Source organism: Urocitellus parryii, chromosome 13, assembly GCF_045843805.1.
Source record: "Urocitellus parryii isolate mUroPar1 chromosome 13, mUroPar1.hap1, whole genome shotgun sequence".
Taxonomy (NCBI): Eukaryota; Metazoa; Chordata; class Mammalia; order Rodentia; family Sciuridae; genus Urocitellus; species Urocitellus parryii.
In genome coordinates this window covers 20,983,943-21,011,801 of record NC_135543.1, presented here as the reverse complement: position 1 = coordinate 21,011,801, position 27,859 = coordinate 20,983,943, and the positions used below count along the sequence as shown (strand labels likewise).

At 36.4% G+C, this 27,859-nt stretch overlaps 1 protein-coding gene across 1 annotated transcript in view; it reads left to right on the top strand.

The window, feature by feature from the left end:
* Dcc (DCC netrin 1 receptor) overlaps nucleotides 1–27,859 on the top strand; it is a 1,056,042-nt gene that overhangs the window by 964,756 nt on the left and 63,427 nt on the right. The window contains exons 22-23 of the mRNA XM_077792339.1: nucleotides 11,884–11,949; nucleotides 24,179–24,341. Coding sequence (XP_077648465.1) covers nucleotides 11,884–11,949; nucleotides 24,179–24,341 — 229 coding nt within the window. The remainder of the gene's footprint in view (nucleotides 1–11,883; nucleotides 11,950–24,178; nucleotides 24,342–27,859) is intronic.

Here is a 27,859-nt window from a genome sequence, read left to right as displayed (position 1 = left end):
GTGGTTTTTCTTTTTGCTTTCCATACTCTGATGAAAACTCAATTTGTCTGTACCAGAGTCTGTGTGCATGTTATGAAGTGTTAACATGAATTCTCTTTATGCTCTTTGCACCAGTCACTATTCAAGGAGTTTATTGGTTGATTCATTGAATCCTCCTATCAGTGCTGAGGGAAATATTATGACCATCTCCATTTGACCAACAAAGGAGCTCAAGCTCAGAGAGTTTAAATGACTTGCCTGTAGTAATACCCAGTGAGCACCAAGGCCCGATTCAGACCCAGGAAGCCAGGCAGTGAGCCATTTTTAATCACCTAGTGCCTTCATCATGTATTTATTACAGGTACACACACACATTCGATACCTGTCTGGAAAGTTTCTGAATGTAAAGTTTTATGTATTGGCATTTCTCTCCTGTGAACTTTCCTTTCCCCATCTCTGTGAATGTCCTAAAAAAGAAAGCACACTGCTCCCAATTTGGGGTCTTCTTGTTGGTAGGAAGCCATGGCATGGAGTATATGACCTGGCACTTCTTTATCTCAGGAAATATAGGGATGGTGCTAATTCTACTCTTAGGCAGCTTGCACTGTCCACAGGAATACGGAGTACTGGGTAGAATGAACAACACAGATTCTTGTTTAATTGGGCTGTCTTTGTTGTTTGCAGAAGGCCTCCTCACTGTGGCAGACAGCAGCTCTCAAGTGTTTCTTCTTTTTTTAGAATTTTTTAAAATTTGTATTAATTAGTTATTCAGGACAGTATAATGCATTTATGCACTTTGATATATCATACATATATGGGTTATAATTTCTCATTTTTATGATTGTAGAATCACATTGGCCATGTAGTCATATATATATGACTGTTTCATTCTACTATCCTTCCTACCCTCATATCCACTCTCCTCCCCTCCCTTCACTTCCCTCTACCTAATCTAAGGTAAGTCTATTCTTCCCTAGTGCCCCCAACAACCAACACCTTATTGTGAATTAGCATATGCATATTAGAGAAAATGTTGGGTTTTGGTTTTTTGGGATTGGCTTATTTCACTTAGCATGATATTCTCCAATTCCATCCATTTACTGGAAAGTGCCATAATTTATTCTTCTTTAAAGTTGAGTAATAGTCAACTTTTCCCCTACCTAATATTTAAAGTTGAGTAATAGTCAACTTCAATATATATATACCACATTGACTATATATACCACATTTTCTTTATTGATTCATCTATTGAAGGACACCTACGTTGGTTCCATAGTTTAGCTATTGTGAATGGGCTGCTATAAACATTGATGTGGCTGCATCACTGTAGTATGATGATTTTAAATCTTTGGGTATAAACTGAGGAGTGAGATAGCTGGGTCAAATGGTGGTTCTATTCCCAGTTTTCTGAGGAATCTCCATACTGCTTTCCATAAGTGTTTCTTCTTCTTTATTTTATTTTATTTTTATTTTTTTGGTGGTGCTGAGGATTGAACCATGGACACTAATGCTACTGGATCAGGGCCCTGCCCTTATGACTCATTTAAACCTTAAATGTTTCCATAAAGGTCCTATGTCCAAATATAGTCACTGAGGGCTAGAACATTAATATATGAATTTGGGAGGAAGACACAATCCAGGGTTCAGCACTTACGTTCATTAATAATCTTCCTCATTTTTCAGATAAAGATGCAGAAAGTAAATGTTTTGCCCAAAGTCATACAAAGAGTTGTTGGTAGAGTTGAAATCCACATGTTTCTTATGAATTCCTACCTTATACAGTCTTCCCACTACACATTGTTGCTGTATTTATTTTTTTAAAAAAAATGGATTTGGAGTTTTTAACAATTAGATTAAACTTCTCAGAGGTTCTCATAGAAGCCTTTTAGAAAAATCCCTTTGTTTTGGAGGTTGCAGAGAAGTTAGTTACAGTTGTGAAATGTGGCCACTTCTTAGAAATGATTCCTGGATCAAACTTCTAAGGGACTATTTTTTGTATCTGTATATACTGTGTAACTCCCACTCCCAAATACGCCTCCACTTTGAGGTGTTATGTATAATAATTAGTATTTTGGTTGATGTCTGTGACTGCATAGGTATTTATTTCCATACTTGCCCACCATAGCAGTGGAGTAGGTGCTATGGCAATGATGGAGCACCTAGAGACGACAAGAATCTGCAAAATGATGTGTGTCATTACTGAGATGAATTAGGAAGAAAATGCTCATTTTCAGCACTCTCAAGTATCTTTAATTCTCTCTGGACTGGCAGAGGGGTGACTGGCAACACTGGGCCTGGAGAAGAGACATCCTTTCCTAGGCCACTTTATGGATCTAGATGAAGAAGGCACATGTGAACTGCCCTCCCAGCAGAGACCAATGGAGGGCTTGCTAGTCTTCTCCAAATCTTGGTGATGGCTGCAGTGTGTGGCTTTTCCCACCAGCAATCACTGGGTATGTGCTCTTGGAGTCCTGGAATAGAGTCAGAGCACTTAAATTCTTGAATAGTTCCACCTCTGTTACCTGCTGTGTGCCTGTGGGCATGAGCATTAACAGCATCCTCCCATATAAAATGGTGAATTTAGCCCAAATTATCTTTGGTTTCTTTAGAGATTTAAGAACCCCCAAGTTTAGGATATGTATTAAATTTAAAAAAACAGGTATCACATCTTTACATAATATGGCAACTGTGTTAACGGCTTTCTCCTATGCATCAATCAGTCTTCTGAGTTAATTCTCATAAAAACCTTACAGGTGGAGAGACTGAGACCCAGAGAGGCCAAACCTGCTCGAATGCTCACAGTATGTAGCTGATTAGGCCTAGAGGAATACCCAGGCTACTTTACTTGAGGATCTTCACCACTGTATAATTTCTGGAAATGCAGTCCATTCCTTGGATTCTAAGAACGTTAAACCTGCTGACCTTGTTGTGAAGGACTCTGTGGCTCCTCAATAGGACATTCAGGCCAAGTTCTTAACACGACACCTGTCATTTTACACCTCAGCAATTTTAATCTCATGAACAAACAGCATGTTAATTGTTTCCAATTTCAGGGAAAGAAGGTTTTCCTTGATCTAGTCAAGCTTAGAATTTAGTTAAATGTAATCCAGACTTTGTAGGGTTTGGATTACAACAGTTGGGCTGCTGTTTGAAAAATGGAAACCTTCAAGCACCCTCTGATGGGAATGTTTAATTGAAAATTAACACCGTTCTACCCAATTATCGTGCATAGTTTGAACTCCATTTATTATTTAATTGCTTGCTGCAGCGACTTGAGAAAGCTCTTCTCACCTGTGCTTTCCTCAGGTCCAAAATTTTGCAATTCTAGAAATTATGACTGGTGAAAAAGTAGAGGTGGAAAATGAGTAATGTGCTTTTAATAGAGTGTTAAGTGCTTATCGTGTTCCCTGCAAGCAGTCAAGTGGCTGTTTAAGTCAACCTCTCAGGAGTTTTTATGTTTTAATGGGTAACTTTGAAAGAATGAAAAATAATCAGTACTCATAGGAATGGATGTGATTTTAACCTTCTCAAAGCAGCAAAGTAGACATTTCTGTTTACAGATCCTCCAGTAAGATTTCATGAGCAAGTTCCTTTGAGACCACTGCTGCTGGATGTCATTTCCCTGTTATAGACATTAGCCAAGTACAAGGTCTTCCTAGCTTTATTTTCTGTCTACTTCTATCAGTCCTGGGTTTTGCCTTCTTGATTTTTTTTTTCCAAAACAGATCAGTCCCTGACATTTGCAGAATGAAGGCAGTTACTTGGCATCAGAACCCTGGTTACCTGACCACAAGTTCTCTGTCCTGTTCTCAAAGCTGGTATATCCTTCCACATGTGCCAAAGTCTAATTATGAAAATTCACCAAATCCTCTAGAAAAGGTGCATTTTTCATGACTCTATACTATAACTAGTACTGTGTCTTAGCCTTGAAAAAACTTAGAAGTCTTAGGATGGGAAAGTCAGGAAGCCAAAAAAGTGAGCAAATAGTAAGGATTACAGGATGGGTCCAGAGGAAAGCTAGAACAGCACTTTGCAAAATAATGTGCAACCCTGCATTGAGAGTCTTGTAAACCCATTAATTCTTGGCCACTGATGTCGATCTTCCCTACTTGAGGATGTGATTGTGGGGCACAGCATGGACAGAATGACCTGATATAGAAAATAGGTTTGGAGCCTTAGTATTTAGTCACCTTCTAAAAGCTGTCATAGCCTGTTTTGTCCCCTTCTGTTATGGCTTTTCCAAATGCTTTGCCTGGTTGCAAACAAAAACTATTTCCTTTCCCCTCCAAAGGCTCTTTCCCACTCTGTGTCCTATTGTAAATAGAGACAGCATCTCAAATCACACTTGCCTAAACCTTCATAATGCCAACCAGGATCACCTCTTAGAAATGTTCTAATTTGTCCTTCCCATTAGTAACTAATCCACTGATGGTGAAATCATCATCAGAGCTTGTCAGACTCAACCACTTAAAATGTAATCCTGAGTTTATTAATTTTCGTAAGTCACTGCTTACTCATCTATAAAATGAGGCTCATAACATCTACTTTATAGAATTATTAATATTATTCTCACCCTATTTATGGCAACAGTTTCTTCTAATTCATTTATTCTTCACAGAATAATATTTCTAAATTTCATGTCACTGTTCTACTTAAAATACCTTCAGTGGATTTCTGTACCTTACAAAATAAACTCTAGAGTCTGGAAGACCATATAGGGAGGATTTTTAATTTCATGTCTTACTGTCTTTGTAAACTCATCTACTTCACTTTTCTCTATTTGATAACTTCCAACTCACCCTTTCATTCTTAACTCAAATGCTATCTCCACTGAGAAGCCTTCCATCATTTTTTTAGGCATAGGTAATCAACCTTTTTAATCATTGGGATACCTACTTAAAATTATGTATATTTTCTAATTTTTGGAAATTACCATGTGGTTATGATCATTAACTTAACCTGTTTCCTTTGCACTCATTTACAGGCCTCTCTGATACTCATTTTCTGTCCCTAAGGCTTAGAGCAGTAGATCCAGTGGACACATTTGTTGTGGGAATGGTGGGAACACAGAGACATTTGCATGAATGAAGAAACACTGTACTCCAATGGGAACATCACTTGCACATAGGCATGCAGCCAGCAGGATGCTCACATTCTAGGATCTTCATACTGAAGCTGCAGCTTCCAGACACATAGTCACTTGGAGAAGAAAGAGCTATCATGCTTTTCCCCACTGCTCCCTGTGCTGCTTGGAACTTCACTCAGACACAAGACATATTGTGTCTGCCTTTGAAGTAATTCACCCAGAAAGGGAAGGCTGCCACAAATCAGTCTGTGGCCTTTGAGAGAGCATGCTCTTGTGTAAGCCTTCTTCCTCAATTTTCCAGGTTGTATTCTGGTGGAAGGGCTAGCTCTTGGGAAGATACAGTTATCCAGAAAATTGCCCATAGTTAGAGAAACATAATGCTTTGTAAATTTAATGAAGTTGTACCTAAAAGTGAACTGAGACCTATATACTAACCATTATTTCAGATGCATTAGAGGGTATATGAGGAGACCTGGTGGGAGGAAAGATTCCAGAGAGCACCAGCAGCCACCATATCATTAGCAATTAAGTCTTTATACTTATTCTGTTAACAATTGAATTGTTAATCAGAGTTCATTCTAAATTTATGTGACTCATAATTACAACAACTAATAAACTTAATGGGTTTTAGATATGTGTCAGTTTATGATATGCATGATTGGGGGCAATTTACCTGGTTTCATCAGCAACCAGCTAAAGAGAGATGGACTAATTAGTTAGAATGATATAAATCAGCACTTTGGAGCTTTGCTTACTTGGAAACTGGAAGAAGGAAATTAACTACTTTTCTAAAATCAAAAGATATTATTGACCTGTCTCTGTTCTTTGGCCCCCTAATATTTGATTTTTTTTTTTTTTGGTTTTTAACCCTTTGCTTTCATAAGATAGATCTTATTTTCAGGATATTTATGCTAAAACTTCTCATCAACTGATACCCACCATCATCATGTTCAGGAATCCAGATGGTCTGGCACAGTGCTGCTTTTGCTTTGGAGCTTGTGAAGAAGTTCAGTATTTCTAAACTTTTTTTCCTGCCTTAGAAGATTCCCCAGGCAAAGTCTTTACCTATAAGCTACCAAGCTCTGCAAGAGAGCATACTTATGCCTGAGACAGTCAAGACCTAGACTCAAGCTAAGATGCTGACCAAGAGCAAAAAGGAGGATAAGAGATCTAGTTGTCTAAATGGTCCATGTGTAGAAAGCCTAGATTTTCCATTTTGTCCAGGAATGTCCTGATTAATATCTCAAAACTTAGCATCCTTCTTTACTCTTTTTTTTTTTTTAAAGAGAGAGTGAGAGAGGAGAGAGAGAGAGAGAATTTTTTTTTTAATATTTATTTTCTAGTTCTCGGTGGACACAACATCTTTGTTGGTATGTGGTGCTGAGGATCGAACCCGGGCCGCACGCATGCCAGGCAAGCACGCTACCACCTGAGCCACATCCCCAGCCCCCTTCTTTACTCTTAAAGTATGGTGATTTTCATATCTATATTGTTAGTCTATTTATGACATTTGTAAGTGAAATTATAAACTTAGTTGTTAGTTTCATTTCTAAGGATTCTTTAAGAATGAGTTTGCTTCCTAGCGGGAATCAACTAGGTTCAGATTTTATGTCAAACAGACAAAAACTGAAATTGCAAGAAAACCTGCCCCTTATGGGATAAGGAAAATACGCACCATGGCATATTTGGTTTCCTTATGCTATGAATAATTTACCAAATTCATTCCTAGTCTGAAAATTATTGCTCTTAGACTTTCTGCAGGTAGAAAATATCATAAAGGTTTTTAGAAAGGGAAAGCAACAGGATTTGTTGATCACAAAGTCTTAATATATGGGAGGCATGTTAGCTGCCTTACACAGAGAGGAGTGACATTTTATTTCATTGAGTAAACTTTCTTTTCTGCTTATTTGAAAAATAATATGTTGGACTTTAGAAAAGATTGAAAAAACTCATTAATTCTCTTCTATGAAAATATATTTGAAATATCCTAGGTGTTGGCTATTCTTCTTGGTTTCTGATGTCCTGATATCTTTGTTCAAAGTCAACAATATTATCAACTGCATGATAAATTGATCTCTTAGACACATTTTCTAGCCCCTGTGAAATAATCTACTTTAAATATATCTTGATATGTTCTTTGTGCTGGACAGTAAAACTGTATTCAGATGGCATTAATAGATATTCTTCATCCACTGGTGTACAAGACAAAAAATCGATACAATTTCCATCATTGTCACCAGAATTATTCTGAGAGAACCAATTCTAAGATGAAAATGATATCTCCATGCTCTGCATTCTTGGAAGGATGTATATTGAACATTTGTAGATGACTGATCTGTCTGTTTTATTTAAATAATGGGCTATGTGTATTTCTCTAGGGATTGATAGCACGGATGCCATCTTGCAGGAACCTTTGTTATCTCCATTCAGAGAAGATGGATTAAAGAATAGATTACAACCAAAACATCCAGTTTTCTCTTATGTCTTCTTCCATTTAACTTTCTGCTCTCTCTCCTTTTCAATATACACAGAGAAAAATCAGACTCTAGCACTGAAATTCCAAATGAATCAATCCTTGGTAGGAAAATGGAAAATTTTTTATCATGGGAAATATTCTTATCTATGCCACAAGTAAGGATTTTAAATAAATGTTGATGTTGTATGATTTTTAGATACATACACACACACACAAAACCAGAATAAAAATATATAAGCAATAACTTACATGACATGTAAGAACAAGATTATAAAGAGTAAATTGTGAAATATTTACAATGGGCTAATATTCAGTATGGATTACAATGCACACCCCTCATTACTCTATCACAAAGTATCCTGACATTAGTCATTCATCTGACACTGATCACAGCACATATCACTCTGGTCAGCACCAAGGGATTCAACAATGGACACACTTCCTAAAGGAGGTTGAGTTACTTCTTTCCTTTGTTCCCTCAGTCCAGAGAGCAAGTGGCAGGGAAGTCAAGGAGACATTAACTTTTGTGTAAGGAAGCACCTAGATCATGGTGAAAAGGAAACTCCTCAGAAAATATATTTTTAAAATAAAACATAAAAAATAACTTCTGAAGTGACTTTGTAGTTTACAGTATTTTCAAGATTAAATAAGGGAGAGGAGCATGAAATTTCTGGATAAGACCTACCTAAGGAGGTCCCTAAATAAAATATATTTAACTGTCTTTTAACTATTTTAAATAATTCAAAATCAGCCACAAGCTTTCTCTTTGTAAAATCCACCATAAGCCCTTTACTTTTGTCTAATTTTTCTTTATGAAACAACCAATTCTAGATTCAAAACCTAAGATAGCCATAGAAAATATTTGCTTTAATTATCAAAATGTCCTTGCAAAAGTGGTCTTTCTTTCTTTTTATAAAACTATCTAGATGAAATCTTATCCAGTTAAGAGATATATAAATTGATTACTCTTCATCAGCTTAATTCTTTCTCCCATGCTCAATTTCTACTAAGAAAATATGAGCTTTTATTAGTATATTACATAGAATTACATATTTTTATCATTGTACTCATATAAAATGATACTAATTATACAAAAAAGAAAAAAATAAAGTACCATTTTTAATTCTTTGAGCCATGTTGAGCTTTATTTGGGAGGAAAAAACCTGTATACACTGAACTCTATTACATTATGTGCAAAACAAAAAAAAATAAGTTTTATTTAGATTTGAATTAAATTAAATATTTGGAATTTTAATTTTTTTAAAAAAGTTAAATATTTAGTACATTATCAAAATGATAAGGGGTCTTAAAATAAATATAGAAACTATAATGTAATAGATTTTAACATCATACCTTATTTTTATTTACAAGTAGTTTTAATGCTATAGATAAATGAAAAACAATTCAACCAAATCTAATAATGATCTTAAAGTAATAGATGGATTAAGTTATTCTTAATTCCTTAAAGTCAGACTAAATTAAAAATATTAACAATTGGCTAATATTCAGTATGGATTGTCCTATTTAGGCTTTGGATAAAATAAACCAACTCTGGTAGGATTTATAGCTAATACATCTTTTTATAGTTCCTCTTCCCTGAGGATCTAGGACTATGCCTTTCATGTAGTAGGCATTTAATAAGTGTTGAATGAATTATTACCAGTTTAATGCTCTTTTAATAAAATTTAGACCTCTGGGACAGGGCAGTAGTTTGTATCTTTGCATTAATTGACTTTCACTCCAACCATCTTCCAAATGCTAATTACTCCTCTCTTTTGCTAAATCAGTGCTTATGAAATTAACCAAGTTAGCAAATATGATACCATAGTAACAAATCCTTAAAAAAACCTTGGCCTGCCAGGCAGTATCACCAGTATCCTTTCCTCTTTCATTTCCAACATCTCCATATTTATAACATTTTGGTACCTGCCTTGCAAGAGTGGGAGAAGACTTTCTGAAGGAAGCCTTCTTGGAATTTAAATGACATATTTGAGGGAATGGGAACTTGGCACGTAAAATTAAAATTTGATTCTTGTGTCTTTAGATCAAGAGATTCCAGGCTCATCAATATCCCAGAAAGGGTTTTGTGTTCTCTCATTGAACTGGTGTAGGAAATCTAAATTACCATAAATCCAATCTTTCTCATTGATGATATCATGATTCCTTAAAGTACTTTCTTTTGGTCTGTTGTTAACTTTTCTTTTGTGGTACCAATCTAATTATAGCCAACAAAAACTTTACTTGTGTCAACACACTAGATCCTTTGGGTAGAATGCCTGCATTTTAAGCTACTCTCTTAATTAGAACAATTTCCAGTGTTCCTTACTCTTACCCAGGACTCTTGACTTCTGTGACATTGGATTTATTTTCCTCCTTATTGAAATTTGCAATGTAATCAATAGCCTGGCTACATCTAAGGAGTGCTATACCCATAGAATTTAATGTCTAAGTAATATATGTATGTGCTTGTGGGCTTGCTTCTGCATCCTCCCACAAACTAGCAGGGAGAGTTGGAAACTTCATTAAAAAGACATTTGTCAGGATGCTAGAGAAGGAAAATCCTCCACAGGCTATCTACCTAATTTCCAGCCAATACAGGATTACTCCCAATAGGAATCATTTATTGCCTATACTGGCCTAAGTGATGAGGTTGTTAGCATCTCTTTTGGCTGACTGCTTTGCAATCTAGCTGCTTTGAGTTGCTACAAAAGTCATCTTAATATTCATACAGAACTTCTGTCTCACTTCATTTCTTCCAACATTGATCTCACAGTGTCCCGTGGGCAAAGCTTTTCTTCTGCTCATTGAAACTTCAAATGCATCAGAATCAAATAAGCAAGGCATTTGGAAAAGGGTTAATCTTGTCCACATTTTAGTCAGACCACCAAAATTTTCACAGTTTCTGCTCATTTTATTGTCGTTTTCCCAGCCACACCTTTTGCACACATGTATGCACACGCATGTGCATATGTGTATGCACATGCGCGCGCACACACACACACACACACACACACACCCTAATTTCCACTTCCTGGTCCACTCAGTCATTGACTCAGAAGATGTTAATCGTGCCATTTTCTGCTGAAGACATATGTGATGAGATTAATTTCTTTCATCGCTTGTTGGAAGCTTGCTGTCCATTTTAACTTCAGCCCTAACTCAATATCAAAAGAATTTTAAAAATTGTAAATGTGTAGTCAGTGAACAGAATACTAAGTTGTTTCTTCACAACCCTTTTGCAAATAAAATGATGAGGTCTTAGGAAAGCTTTAGGAAGAGGAATGTTTGGTGTTCAAAAGAATGTCACAAGACCAGAGCTTGAAAGCCATAAGGGGGAAGTAATCTGAAATCCATAAATGTGGGAAAACAACCCATGTTATTTCTGCTGACTGCCTGAATGGACTTCCTGTTTATCACCCACTGATTATAACTGCTGTCAGAAACAACATTTTGAAGCAAATAAAATGGAGAGTTAGCTATGTTCTGCTATGATTTGCACATAGATTCAACTCTCATGTTTTTCTGTAAGATATCCACTTAGATAGTCTACAACTCAAAATCTAATCAAATAATGACAGTTGCACACATGCATCAGTAGAAAGGGTCTGCTTGTGGAAAAAACAATATTAAGTTTGGGATGGCAGTATATTTATTTGTGGTTAATTTCTGACTCAGTTCTCCTAAATACTACTTTCACAACTGTTAAACACCTCCTAGAAGGCATGGTTTCCAATACTGCAGCCTTCTTCCTTTTGTGGTATATTTGTAAGAAATATTCAGATGGTGTGGGTTGAGAATTTCCCCAACTCTACTTCTAATCTATTACCTCACGCACAGGTACTTTGTTTGCCACACACAGCTACAACAAAAAATATATTCAAAGCAAAGTTATGAGATGAATTTTATGGTCCCCTGGTAGAATAGTTACAAACTTATCATAAACTCATATCTGAAGGGTGCCAGTAAAGTTTGAACCTAGGAACTGTGACCTGCCTAATTTCTGTTCTGAAAAGTTGGGGAGCACACCATTTTAATACCACTACTTGTCACTTTCATAAAAATATTGGGAGAAGAGCAAGGAAAGAGGATGGGAATCACTTACCAGGGAGGATTTGAATTTATTTGATTTAAGGGAGTCTATTTTCATGAAAGGCTTTTCTCACATATAAAAAATAACATTTTCTCACAGGTATAACTATATTAAAATTGTCAGACTTTCTTGGAGGTAGGCAAAATAATCTCATTAAATTATTGTATAATTTTAAATATTTATTTTTTGTTTTATTTTTTACTTTCTTGGGGTATATCCACTAACATTCTAATGTACTTTTCTAATAAACAGGTCGTCATGGAGATGGAAGTTACTGGCCAGTTGATACCAATTTGATTGACAGAAGCACTCTCAATGGTAAGAATATAAATTAGGTTCTATGGAATTAGTTATACTAATTAAATGGTTAATGCTAGAGTGTCTGAAGAAAAATATCTATTGAAAAGTACCAAAAACCCCAGACTTAGGATTTCTGTGGCATAGTAGAAACCTGAAGTTATATTAGCAAACCTGTTAACTCTCTACCAAGAGATGATGCCAATAGGAGGTGACAAGTGCATTAAAAAAATAGATAAGTTCAAGCATAAAGCATTCTATAAATGATACAGGACTGCAAAATACCTAGATTCTAATGTGGTAAGTAAAGTATTGTAAATGTTTACAAAAATGAATTTTTTAGAGAAGAAGATAACTAGGTTTGATTAAACTGAAATCAACTAGAATTCACAAATTGAAGTTATGGAATCCTTTCACATATAGACTACATTTACTTCATAAGTCCTTGAGCATTTTATTGTTAATTTTCTTTTGTTTTTTAAGACTAGACATTTGTTTTGCCCACTCTGTGAAGCTTGCCCATATAGCTGTTAGCTTTTAGTATAAACAAATGGAGGCAGGACCCAGAACTTCAAGGGAAGGAGACAATTGATATGGGCTACATTCCAGGGCCCTGTCCTAAGTTGTTTAAAACACAATCTCTGGAAGGATAAATAAATACTAGCCAACTTCCCAGTAGAGAGATAGATAGATAAGTAGGTAGGTAGGTAGGTAGGTAGATAGATAGATAGATAGATAGATAGATAGATAGATGATTTATTTAAAATATATTGCTGTTGCATTTTTTGAATTACTAAAAATAAAATCAGATATTCGTAATGTCAAAGACTTGGGTAGCTGCCACCAAATTAAGATACTAAATATTTAACAGACAATTGAAATCTCTTGTATGTCTCTGCATTACCACATGCTTCTTTTCCATTATCATTCCTCACTCTGATATAAACACTTTCCCAAATTTGAAGCTTACCACATTTTTATAAGTATCCCTAAACAGTGTATTATTTTATGTTTGTAAATGTGTAGAAATACCATCATATCAAATATTATCATACAGTATCCTCTTGCACCTTGCGTTCATCTTTAGCTTTCTGAGATTTTTCCATGTGTTTGAAAACCACTCTTATTCATAATTTATCTTTGTGGCTGTACAGTATTCTATTTTAGGAAACAATATAATTCTTTATTTAACCATTTTAGCAGGATTTCATGAAAAATTTGATTACTGAGCAGATAACCTTCTGTTAGGGTGGTCTTCTGTTAAAAAATCCAGATGGGAAGCCAATATTGTGATGTAAAAGTTATTTGCTGAGTGTGATATCAGAATAAGGGGGTGAGTTCAGTAACTATTTTCTACCATAGACTATGATAATCTAATGCATCCATTTCCCCAAAGAGAAATGTGCAGTAGGCCAGATGCTACTTGAACAAAGTTTCAGTGCCTCCTTCCTCTGGCTAGTGACTGACTCAGGAACATATTTTCACTTGCTGACTCCTCTTTTCAAGTTGTCTGCCATATCTTCTTCTACTACTAATGCCTTTTGCCTGAGCATAAACATTTTCTTACATTTAAATTTTATCTTAGTTCAATTCTGTTGCTATAACAAAACACTTTGGATTAGATACTTTATAAAAATAGGAATTTATTGCTCACGACTCTGAAGGCTGAAAAGTACAAAATCAGAGTGCAAGCAAGCTGAGAATCTGATGAAGGCTTATTCTCTGCTTCACAGATGGTGACTTCTACCTGTGTTCTTTCCTTGTGCAAGGAGCAATGAAACTCTCCCAGGTCTCTCTTCTAAGGGCGCTAATGCCATTCATAAAGGCTCTGCCCATATGATCTAGTTATCTCCCAAATGCCCTCCCACCAAATGTCCCCATAAAGAGGCTTGATTTCAATATAGGACTCAGGGTCTGAGGATGGTCACAGACATTCAGACCATAACAAGTTTCCTGAATATATATTCCAGTCTAGCCTCTCTAATGTTATATTCAGTTTGTTGTGTCTAGGATGTTTTCAGCTTCTTATTCTTCACTGGTCCTCCTTCCTCATCTAAGCAACACTCTTTACAGCTAATCCTCGGCTCTGGTAGTTCCTGATATGTACAATATGAGAGTTTATATCTGGAAGATGAGAAGAGAGATGTGTGAAGACTAAAAGCAGACCAATGGCATGCTCCATAAAGTGGGTTTAGGTATTGGTAGTTTCCTCCTCCAAACTCTACAAGTTTCATTAACTCACTCTTCTGCTTCAATTTTTAATCTTCAGCTTGAACAATATGCCAAATGCATTTCATGCATTTAGGCAGTCAATCAATAAATACAAGCCCTCATGGAGTGCAGAGCACTTGCAATGAGCTGTGGGTGCAAACTGAAAGACCACTGCAGGAGCAATAAGCCAAGAGGTTGAATTAGCTGGGTAAACAAGGCAGAGGAGCACTCAGAAGATGAAAGATGGTGAGGAAAATCCCAGAGATGGACAGGAGGGCAAAAGAAAGAAGTTGTTGAAATTGTGTGGGGAAACATACTTGTAGTATTGGTTATCTTAGGATAGATTGTAGGTTTGGAGTCCTTGTGGGAAATTAACATTGTGCCCTTTGGAATCACCCAACAGTGTCAGTTGTGAGATTCTGTTTCTACAGGGAGTTTTAAATTGAAATTCATTTTCAGTTAAGGGCACAACCATTTATACTAGCACAGGATAATACCTTTTGATGGGACAGGGTACCAGGAAATTAAAGAAAGAATCAGCATGGATAATGGAGAAAGAGCCATTGTCCCCTCAAGCTTTCAACCATCACTCAGCAGGGGTCACATGTGTTAAAGGTAGAACAACAAGGACCACTGGCCCAGAATGATGTGCTCTGTTGAACTGCATGTCCTAATGGACTCAACGGAATTATCAGATTTATTAACTACAAAGATAAGGAGGCCCTGTAAAATCTGAATTATGTTAAGGGTCTATGAATCAGAGATAAAAGCTTGTAAGGGATTCCCATCTCATGTACATATGCATCTCAAAGTATGTTTGCATTAGCAATGGGATATGATTCGAACCTAGCTGGACCCCAGTATTCTTACTTGCCCAATCTATCATTTCCAATTTTGGGTCAAGCTTAATGGCTTGGTATTGATTCTTTGAACTCACACTTCAAAGTAACATGAACTCTGGTTAAAAGAAAGCCCAGCCTAAATTTGAGGTGAGCATGTATATCAACAGAACTTTTCTTTTCAAAAGATTCAGACCTCAGAAGACAGTAATGGAAAGAAATGCAGGTCACTGTGTTCATTTTTTTACCATTTAATTTATGATTCCTAGTGAGAATGCAATCATAATTAAATTTGACCTGATAAACATTATCTCACAGGACAAAGTCATGAAGACAAAATAGACTAGTGACAGTCAGTGGCTTTGGGCCAGTTGATATAAATTATTCATATTATCCCTCCCCAAATTTCTGCATCACTTAATGGTATTTTAGGGATTTCATGTTATATGCACGGGATACATAAAGCTCCTGAAATACTTCTAGATTACCTACAGGAAATACTTCTAGATTACCTACAGGAATAACAAATTGGCTGATTACAGTGAATTTATAACCTCAAGACACATGGGTGGTGGAAGGCAAACTTAATCTGTTTCCTATACTATTATGCAAGCAGATAAATTATGGTAAATATGTAATTTGCCTTTAGCCCTGGCTATTGCAAGCAAATCAGCAACAGCCTCTGAAAATCCATCTTCCTAATTAACATTCTGCTAATGTCTTCAGATTTCAGAAGTGGGTATGTTTCCCAATTAGATGTGCAAGTGAGGCCCCTGAATGACAAAAGTCCAATCTCAATTCACTGTTAAAACTAGCCTGCGTCAACAAAAACCAGTAGTCAATGAAATTTCATACATCTCCCTAGAGTGGCAGAATTATAGAGGTTTCCTGGCTCTTCCTACACTTGCAGAGTTCATCTTTCAAAGCATTGTAATAGAATAATGGCTTATTGTGAGGATACTGCAGCCAGTTGCAAATAAGCTTAGACCTTGCTAATCATTTACTTTATTTTCCAGCATGCCACTCTTTTAAAAATGCCCTTTTAGAATTCAAATAAAGGAAAACAAAGCTATAGTTCATGTTTACTCTTACAGTTGGAAGCCCTTAATTAAATTGTAGAAACTGAAGAGGCTTCCTAAATTATTTTCCGATGGCAGGTAGAATCAAAGCTAATATGTGGTGATAGGCTCGTATTTTGCTTGTGATGCTTTCCCTTTTAAATCATGGTCCACATTCTTAACACTGAAAAATCTTCAAATTCTGAAAATATATTTTGTGAGTTTATATTTGTATGAATGACCACAACTACGACAATTACTTAAATTTAATCCTGTATTTCTCCTTGGGAAGCACCAGTTTCCTTATACGGGTTGTTCTGCTTGTAATTTACAAAATTGGTTTTGTCAGTTGCATTAAAAGATCTATTAGCCTTACAAAAATTATTACTTAATTAGCCTCAACCTTTGGAAAAAAAAAACAAGTTAAACTTGATACCTTTTCATATTTTGGCACCTCATTATTAACCAAAAGTCAACATTACTACTTAATATTTCAAATACTTGGAATTGTATTAGATGCTCTTTAAAATGTGACATACACTCTTTGGGAGTGAATGTCAGAGAAAAGGCCATGGTTTGCCCTCAATTTTTGAAACATTGTTTGTTTGGTTGTTTTTTTTTTTTTTCTTTTCAGAATTCAATAACATTTTAGCCAAAAAAGATAATGTATAGATGAAGTTCCTTTGAAATGACTGTTCTGAGATTGGTAAAACTAGAAGACACCTAAGCTTATACTCAGTAGCCATCTTAATGCCAAAACAAAGGTCCAGAGTCATGTTTTATAGCTTTCCCCCAGATGGAAAGATAACTGAAAGCACCTGCATGTCTAGGACCCAGGATGGTGACTAGCAGAGGCTATGCTGGCCTCTCACCCACACATAAATGTCCCACAGGACCTTAAAGGATCCAGCCTAACCGCAGACCCCAGAGCTCACTTTTCCAGGCATTCAGGCTGTGTGAACAGAAAGATCACTGAAACTTTTTGGGTTTCAGTTTTCCATCTGAACATAGACAGTTTTAAACAAGAGAAGAACTTCTTAATCTCAGCACTAGCAACATTGAGAGTTGGATGATCCTTTATTACGGAGGCTGCCCTATCACTAGAACATTTAGCAGCACTCTTGGCCTCTATCCCCTGAGTGCCAGTATTGGCTTTCTTCTCCTGTATTTTAATAACACAGATGTCTCTAGAGGCTGCCATGTTTCCCCTGAGTGGGGATGAAGGTTGCAGGTGAAATCTTCCCAGTTGAAAACCATGGAGCCAGATCACTGTTACCTAAGGAGGGTTTAAGGGATATGAGTCCCATGAGAAGCTCTGGAAAGAACAAAATGTAGCATTGACACTTAAGCATTGGAGAAAATGTCTTGGTCCTATACTTATGTTTTATTGGGGTCTTCCTTTTTGCTTGAACACTAGAGGGCTTAGTTCTGAGAGAGATTTTCTGCTTATTCTTATATTGTTGACTTTGGTGATCTCATACATTTCCAAGACTTCAAATTTCATCCAGACTCCCCAATTCATTTCTCTAGTGCAGCCCTTCCAACTGCCTGCTGAACTCTTACCATCCACTCCAGTGTATTCAAGACTGGGCATGGGCTCTTCCTCTCTGAGCCTTCCCTTCCCCATCACCACATCTCAGACGTGAGGACTATTGCCTAAGCCCAAGCCTGCCTCTGCCTTTCTCTCCTCCCCCATATAAAACCAGCATTTTGCTCCTCTGCTTTCAGACTGCATTGTGTAAATGTCCACAGTTGCCACACCTCTATTCAAACTCCCATCTTCATCCAAAGATCTTTAACATCCTCTTGGCAGGTCTCTGCTTCCACCAACCTCCCTTCCCACGGCAGCCTGAGAGGTCTTCCTAAAACAAATCAAGAAAACCTTTAAATGGTCTGTGATTGCATTTCAGGTAACTGAATGAGCTCTGTACGACAGGGTCCTGTTTCTCTTTCCAACCTCATCATATGCCATTCTCTCTTCTGTGCCCAAAGTTCTAGATCCATAGCCCACCCCCAGTTCCCTTGTAAAGGAACAAAATCTACCTCCTAGCATCCTTCTTGATTCAGCCTGTGACTTCCTGAATGAGCCCTTTCAAAGCGGCCATCACCAACCACATGTTCTCGTGTTATATCAATGTGAACTCCAATACTTTCCTTTTAATATCACTATATTATAATTATTTGCCTGAGAACCTGTTTAATATCAATCTTTTCCAGTAAATCGTAAATTCTATGATGTTAGCCATCAGGCCTCTCTTGATCAAAACATAGCATCCTCAAGATCTAACTGGATCTTTAGGAAATGTTTATATTTTTGAGACAAGAAATATTAATTTTTTTCAACTTAATTGACCAAAGTTTTTTTGTTTGTTTGTTTTTGTTTTTGTTTTATTCTTTCTTCATTGCACTGATGGGTATTTCATTTTAGGGAATACTATTCTAGATTATCTGTGAGTCTGTTTCAGATGGTTGTCTATAGTACCCAATTATAAGGGGAAATGTTTTTAAATTATCAAGGTTGAATGCATTTCCATTCAATTCAAAGACCAGCAAAATTATGAAGACATAGGTTGAGCTCAAAGTATTCCAACTATTGTTGTAGGAAAAGTGTGCAATGTCTAACTAGAAAGTTCAATTGTCTGTCTTTCCTCAGAACTGGGATTATCATTCCTGTGTTCACACTGTTCACCAGGCTATTGGTGTTGTGCAACTAATAGTGCACGGCCATTGTGACCAAGGTTTCAGTCTTCAAAAGAGGAGCCAGGGCTTCCAAATTCAATACCTGGTTCCTTTTCTATATAATCAAGCACTCAGTACTCTGTTTCCCACAACATTTATGAGGGAAAATATAATGAACCAATAAAATATTTTTGAAAGCCTACAACATCATAGAAAAACTGAAGGGATTATTTCACTAAGCCATTTTTTAAATCTTTATTAGTACTTGAGACCCATCACATTATTTAAGTGTCTATTTTTGCTTTTATTAAGTTTAGTAGGAAAAAGATGAAATATTTTATTGTGACAAAACATCATCAAATTAAAAAATGAATGGAATGCTCTTGGGACTGTAAAAATTTGTGATTCTCACTGATTTTCATGGAGTGCATTTAGGCCTTGATTATTGAGACACTGAATACCCATGTTAGTGTGCTAATGCCAGGAAGAGATACTATATTAAAAACTATATTTTTTTCTTTAAATTGAAGAAATAATATAGGTTGAAGTACATTAAACCACATCATAATGTCTGTTGAGGGCCAACTCTGTGCCAGGCTTGGGTCAGTTTATCCACACTCTCATAGCATAATCACAGCAACCTGGAGGGGTTTTGCAGATCTCTGAATTTTCCATGCAGCTTGTCTGCTGATGGCTGAAAGGTAGCTGCAGTGGTATTGTCTCCCATAGTTCCTTATGGCACTAGTCTAGGTTTGTGAGCTCTGAATTTCCTTTTAATTTGGATCGGTATTTTGGAGATGTTGAGATATATAGTCATTCCTTATTCTTTGCAGGTTCCGTATTTGTGAGCTCACTTACATGTTAATATTTGCTGGTAACCTGCAAATCAATACTCATGGTGCTTTCATAGTCCTTTATGGACCTGTACAAAGTAACAGAACATTTGAGTTGCCCAAGGCGCATGTACCCAGCTGAGGTGGAGCAAGGCATCTCTGCCTGTTGCTTCATCTCCAAAGTAAACAAGTTCCTTTTTAATGGCATATTTAGTGCCAAGTTTGTTTGTTTGTTTGTTTTTTCCTTTTGGTACCTTTTGTTGGTGATTTTACTTCCTACAATGACCTGCGAACATAAATACTGTAGTGCTTTCTACTATTTGTAAGCACAAGTGTGTTGTGCTATGCCTTACGGAGAAAATATGTGTTAAGCTCTGTTCAGGCACGAGTTATACTGCTCTTGGCTGTGAATTCAAGGTTATTGACTCCACATTATACATTAAATAAGGTGTCTTTAAATAAAACACACATTATATAAGGTTACATATTGATTGACTAGTAAAAATGCTGTGTGCAGAGGCTCACAGGAACCCAACCCTGTTTTTATCTGTCGAAGCCACAGCTTGGAATTCACTCACAGCCCTGTGTTTGTGACAACTTGACAGCACAAAACCACTGCTTCTAAAGACACCATTGCACTTGACTTTCTTAACCTCTGATTGATGTCACATATTCTGAGCATTCAGCCTTGATTTGAGATTGGGAAATTAATGAAAGACCTTGAATACTAACCTTAAAACTGATGGAAACTTCTATTGAAAATCTTAAAGGCCTAGAACCAGAGCTAGGTAGTAGGAGTTCTCACGCTCCCTAAATCACCAAGGCAAATAGCAGTATAATATCACTGGGGCTCTGCAGGATTCAGACATTATTTTCTGACTTACAACATGATCTTCTTGGGTGGAAAGACATTTGGATAATTCTAAATATATGCAGGTTTCTTTTAAATGTTCATAAGGCACACCATTAAGTATGATCTGAACTAAGTTTGGTAAATGTTAAACTTAAGTCATGCTAATATAAACCATGAGGTCCTGAACCATCTACCTTGAAAGCCCTCACATAAAAGGTTAATTTATTCTAATCAATTAATTTATTAAGTACAGAAAAAGCACATTAAGATATTACTATAAAATGACTTTTCAAATAATAAGTCTATGATACAGAACGTTCTGACCTTTCATAACTTGTCCCATTCCTTTGAAGTAAATACAAAAATTACTTCAAGGAAATCTTATTTCTTTCATGTATAATCAGAATATATTAAGACTTTAGGTGAGGTTCAAGTTATATTAGATATGCCTATTATTTTTCCAATAGTAATGAATCAATAATTATTTAAGATTAAGTAATTATCTTTGTCAGTTTCAGTTAACTATCTTGTCAAAGATATTGTTTCAATTTTTTTATTACTTATGTTTTATTGGTTCTTTTTAGTTATACGCAATGATAGGATTCATACTGATATGTCTCCATAGCTTGGCTATTATGAATTGTGTGGCTTTAAACATTGATGTGGCTGCGTCACTGTAGGATGCTGATTTTAAATCCTTTGTGTATATATCGGGGAGTGGGATACCTGGATCATGTTGTTGTTCCAATCCTAGGATTTTAAGGAACTTCCATACTGCTATCCAGAGTGTTTGCACTAATTGCAGTCCCACCAACAATATCTGTGTGAACCTTTTTCCCCACACCCTTGCCAACGTTTATTGTTACTTGTATTCTTGATAATAGCCATTCTGACTGGAGTGAGATGAAATCTCAAGGTAGTTTTAATTTGCATTTCTCTAGTTGCTGGAGATGTTGAATATATCTTTCTATATATTTGTTTACCATTTATATTTCTTCTTTTGAAAAATGGCTGTTTAGTTCTTTGTCTATTCAATGATTGGGTTATTTGGGGAGTTTCTTTTGTATGTTTTTTTAAGATCTTTGTATATCCTGTATATTGATGTTCTATCTGAGGAGCAGGTGGCAAAGATTTTCTCCCACTCTGTTGACTCATTATTCGCACTCATGATTGTTTCTTGTGTGGTGAAGAAGCTTATTAATTTGATGCCATCCCACTTATTGATCATTGGCTTTACTTTTTAAGCTCTAAGAGTCTTTTTAAGGAACTCAGTTCCTGAGCCAACATGTTGGAGTGTTGGTTCTACATTTTCTTCTCAAAATGCAGGGTTTCTGGTCTATTCCTAGGTCTTCGATCCACTTCAAGGTGGCTTTTGTGCAAGGTGAGAATAGTGGTTAAATTTCATTCTACTACATGTGGACTTCAAGGTTTCCAAGCACCATTTGTTAAAAAGACTATTTTTTCACCAATGTATGTTTATGGTGCCTTTGTCTTGTATGAGATAACTGTATTTGTGAGGATTTGTCTCTGTGTTTTTTATTCTTTTCCACTGGTCTTTATGTCTGCTTTTGTGCCAGTACTATGCTGTTTTTGTTACAGTAGATTTTAGTATAATATGAATTCTGGTATTGTGATGCTTCCTGCTTTCTCTTTCTTGCTAGGGATTGCTTTGGCTATTCTGGGTCTCTTATTTTTCCAAATGAATTTCATAACTGCTATTCCTATTTCTATGAAAAATGCCATTGGAATTTTAATAGGACTTACACTAAACCTATATAGTGCTTTTGGTATTATGGCCATTTTTACAATATTAATTTTGTCTATCGAAGAACATTGAAGGTCTTTCCATCACCTAAGGTTTTCTTAAATTACTTCCTTTAGTGTTCTATAGTTTTCATTGTGGAGGTCCTGCACTTATTTTGTTAGATGGATTCCCAAAGTGTTTTTTTCAAGCTATTATAAATAGGATAGTTTTTCTAATTTATTTTCAGCCAATTTATTATTGGAATAGGAAAACAATTGATTTATGAGTACTGAACTTGTATCCTACTACTTTGCTGAATTCATTTACAAGCTCTAGAAGTTTTCTGGTGGACTGTTTTGGATCTTCTAAATATAGGATCATGTTGTCAGCTAACAGATAATTCGAGCTCTTCTTTTCCTATCTGTGTTCCTTTAATTTTCTTTTCTTCCCTGATTGCTTTGGATAGAGTTTCAAGGACTGTGTTGAATGGAATGGTGAAAGTTGGCATCCTTCAATCCTACATTGAAGATTATTCCTAAAAAATCTGTAGTTTGGAAGTTCACAGCAGAAGTATCCCAAATGCTATGGTAGATTTAGGCAAGCTTTTTATTTAATGTTGAATAATGATATTGTGAGAACTTACTAAGACATTGTGACAGTTACTTTGCATGGATTTTCTCTAATTCTGACAGTAAGTATACACAATATCTATTATTCTTCCCATTTTACAGATGAGGGAACTAAGGTTCAAAATGCCTAAATATTTTGCTCAGAGGGTATAGAAAGCTAACATAGATTGTTAGAGAAAAATTTAAACCAAATTCTAAGAAAACATTCAAATGCACTGAATTTTGGTATGTTATAAATTAATTTACAAGTACAATTGTAAGTTAATATCAACATTTTTTAAATTTATAACTTTTATAACTTTTAGTGACAAACATTACTTAGAATATTTTTAATTGACCACTGAGTGAGGTTTTATGTGATTTAAAGAATCATTAGCCATCTTGATGAGGTAAGCAACTTATCAAAACTGCCACATCATTCTATTATTTTCTGCCTAAATATTTTCTACAGTGAACTACTGATGCAACACAAGAGCACATTTATATCAAGAGTCTATGCCACTTTTTGAACTCAATGGTGGATTTTGAGTGGGATTCATGCACTCTTGACAAGTTGAAAACTCAGTATGCTTTCTGGATAACATATTAAGATAAATAGAATAAATTATAAGTGGTTGGTATAAAAATATTTTCTTTTATGGCATAATATTAATAATATTTTATCATAAATCACAGACTCTGGTTCTTATCATTTTGAAATTTTTTGTAGTACAAATAGCATCTTTCTTCTCCTTTCTCTTTGTTCTTAATATGAGCTTAATTTTTATTGAGATCTAACTCACATACCATAGATTCACCCTTTCAAAGAGTTCAAAGGAGTTATTTTTAGTGCAGGCATAAGGTTATGCTACCATTGCCAATACCTAACAATCTAATTCCAGAACATTTTCATCACCCCAAAGGGAAACCTATACCTATGAGTAGTCCTTCTCCATTGATCTTTTTCCTCCACCAAGATACTCTCTATCTCTATAGATTTACCTATTTTAGATATTTTTTAGGTGTTATTGTCCAGTATGTGGCCTTCTTTTCTGTCTTCTTTCACTTAGCATAATATTTCTGTGGTTCATCCACATTATAGCATGTGTCAGTACATCGTTCTTTTTATGGCTGGGTAATGTTCCATCACATGGATATACCACATTCAGTGGATAGACATTTCGTTTATGTCCACCTTGACTCTTCTGAGTAATGTTGCTATTAACATTCTTATAAAAGTTTTTGTGTGGACTCACATTGGTCATTTATCTTGGGTGGAAAGTTTTAAGTCTTCCTCTCTCACTTTTCATTGCTCATTCTCAGAATAATAGGAACTCTTCACATTCCCTCCACCCTACAGAGCTTGATAAACACTGGCAGTCACATCTTCCTAGACCTGAACTCCATGTGCTCATCTTTTCCCAGAGCCACCCATTGGGCAGATGCACCCACCGCATGGCAGCGCCACCCCCCAGAAGAACAGCAACCTGCTTGTGATCATCGTGGTCACTGTGGGCATCATCACAGTGCTGGTAGTGGTGATTGTGGCAGTGATCTGCACCCGGCGCTCTTCGGCCCAGCAGAGGAAGTAAGTAACAGTTGACTCCCAAAGAGGAGAGAAATCACCATCTTCCTGAGTTCTTTCATAACTGACCTTGGCAAACCTTGCCTCCGTCCATTCCAGGAGTATGAATGAGTAAGGTCTAGACTTGCAGATGTTAACAACAGCAACCCTGGAGACCCACTTGCATTTCTGCTAGCTTATACTTCTCAGTCCACATTCTTCTTTTCAAGTGAAGGCAGGTATTCTTTAATACTCAGTGAATGAATTCTACCATGTCCCTGCTTCTGGCTTTCTCACCAAGCGCGTGTAGACAATTGAAGGCAGTGTTCTCTGTAAGTACTTATTTATCACTTTTGACAGGGAGGCCAGTAGGCAGTTAATCAACGCTAGTTGAGTGGATGACTAAATATAGAATATCAAGTTCAGTGTTGTTACAATCATACAGGGTGCTTAGCTCAGAGGCAGTAGTAAAGAAAAGGAGAGAGATTTCAGAGATTCCAAAGGGCTCCTATTTTCTTGTGATGGTTAATTGTCAGAAATTAAAAGTATTGAAGAGTTTTAAAATGCTTTCATATTATATAGCTCTAGGTTCTAGTACATGCAGAAAATTTTGCATCACAACATAAAGTTTAGAGTGAAAACATGGTTTTGATGCAGCTCATCCCCTCCCAGCCATGTGCATAACCAGTGTATTTGCCTATGTCAGCCAGCTGGGAAATTCAGCCATCATCTCCTAGCCATTGTCTGCCTCTTGGGCTCTCTAGTCCTTGCCAAATCTACTCTGACGTGTTTTTCAGCTCTACTCCCTGACTGACTTTCTATTTTGGGGGCCTCAGGTATGGTGCTGGCTCTGAAAGCCTGAGGCTGGGCATATAGGTGAATGGTTTGACAACTACATACTATGCAGCATTTTCTCTCTTCACTTGCTAATAGCGCAGACTTTCTTTTACAAATCCTAAAACTCTCTTTGTTGATCTCTAGTTTATCTCCATCACTCTGAAGTGAGGTGTTTAGAAACAGAATCGGAGAGTGTGTACCTACTAAAGAAAATGACTAAGAGTTATAGAGGCAATCTTGGTATTTAATTCATTTCTCTGGCAGGACAAATTGTGTATCCAGCTGCATTTATGAAATTGGACTGTTTTGAAGCAGGTAGTAGCTGGTATTGTGGTTCATTCTGCCCAAATAAGAAATCTGATGAATAGAATGAGCTTAAAAAGGCCAGTTTCATTGTAAGCCTCCTGGGAAGACACAATCACTCCCAGAGTGCTGGGCACTCAATAAGGCTTAGGAAGAAAACAAATAATTAGTGTCTTAATCTGTTTTCTGTTGCTATAGTGTCTTAATCTGTTTTCTGTTGCTATAACAAAGTTCCTGAGGCTGGATAATTTATTAGAAAATAGTGATTTATTCTGGGCACACAATTGTAGAAGTCCAAGAGCATAACATTGGCATTTGTTTACTTTTAGTAAGAGCCATCTGCTGCTTTATGCATGGTGGAAAAAATGGAGGAGCAAGAGGGCCTAGGTGGGAGAGAGGTCACAGGCAAAGAAAGGAAGCAAGAGATGAGAGATAGCTACCCTCCCCAACAACCCCTTCTTACCATAATGAACCTAGTCCCAGAAGAGCAAGAATCCCTTCCTGTAATACAACCATTAACCCCTCTTAGAGGATCCAACACCCCTAAACACTGTAACACCGGGGAGCAGCTCTCAATGTGAGCTTTGCATGGGGACAAACCTCACTCAAAGAATAGCACTATGAGACGGAATGATCTCTCCATCCAGTGTTCCAGCAAAGGGGCTACGTGACACTGGAAGGGGAGCCATCAAGGCATCAGGTCTCTGAAGCAAATCTGAAAGGATTTGCACAAAGGGAAGAGGTAAGGAAACATCGGAACCACACTTGGCCTATTTTTGGATTGCTTGTGCAACCCTGGTGCCTTCCCTAAGCTAACTGAGCCTCACCAAATCATTTGTCATGGGTTTGGGTTTCAATTTTTATTTTTCTCATTTTTCTCCCCTACTGTCATTACTGTGACAAGAAAGTTTGACAGTTACGTTGACGGACAAACTAGATTCCTGAACTTGTTTTGTTTCTCTATAGAGAAAATACCCATCTTCCCAATGTGCAAAAGTGAAATTTGACACCATGTTAAAAAAAAATAGATCATTTTAAATCCCACAACTAAGCCCTTCCAGAAAAAAAAAAAAAAAACTTGAAGATTTTATTTGGAAAGAGCAGATGCTGAGCCCTGAGTATAACTTATAAAATTGGGAAATGAATGAAAGAGTCAATGGTTTCCATAAATGACTAAGGACCAAAATAGTGAATTTACAGCTCCCTTGTTTTTCCTCATCTGCCCCCAAAGTCTCTTCATATTTACTTGGTTTTTTTCCCCACTTTATTTCATAGTTCTTGAGCAGCAGCTCCTCTGGCCTTCACCTTGCTCTCATTGTTCGCATCTCTTAGCAGAAAAAGAAAAAGGAAATTTTTCCTGAAGTTGTTTCTGAGTTTTAATTGAGTTTTTCTTGATTGCATGAGGAGCACCCCACCACACACACACACACACACACACACACACCACACACACACACTTGTACACACACAACCACAATCGAGGCCTTTACACCACATTGAGTAATGCAGATGAAAGCAAAATCAATTCCAATCTGAAACAGAAATAAGGTTCTCTGCAGAGCTCTCAGAAAATGGGACTTTAATGTAATTAATAAGGTGAAGTACAAAACTCGTTCAGGGCTTCTTTAATATATGTCTTTTTGTCTGAGGCTGCTAGGGAATGTGAATTTTTCTTTGTGTTATATTGAGGGACTTGAGTTATAGCCAACTGGGTTGAAGCATTTTCTGTGTTATTAGTAATACCCTCTTAACGTTAGTACACATGCATTTGTTCTATGATTTATCACGATTTTTATTGGTACACATACTTAATAACAACATAAGTCATCTGCTTAGTTCAGTCTAGTGGAAAAGATTTCATTTTTACCATATAAAACAGCTAATAGAACTTAGAACCCAAGTTCCAGTTCTGCTTCTACTATTTTTAAAGTAAACTAATTGTGTCACCTGTGGGGCCTTTAATCCCTAGGTATCAGTTCCTTCAAATAAAATGTTATGCCAGGAAAAATCAAAGCTGTTATATTTTTCAGTGTTGATTTTACTCCCCATAGAAATACCTGCAATGAAAAACCAAATGGATAATGATCATACTTTTGCATGTGATTAAGAAATTATTTGCCTCCAAAAAAACCATAATGAGTTATTAGGACTAAATACTTATCATCATCCCTTCTACCTTTTAAAACACAAAAACTTCCCATGGAATACTGATAAATTATAGAAACACTTGGTAGCATTTGTCTTTAAAGTCATATGAATTAAAAAACGTTTTCTTATCTTTTTACTTAGTTATTAATTAGTAGGGTTTTTCATACTTTAAAGATATTTTCTATACATTTTCAATTAGTGAAATGGCAAAAGATAATAATACAGAAGAATTATGCTGTATTAAAGCTTAAGGT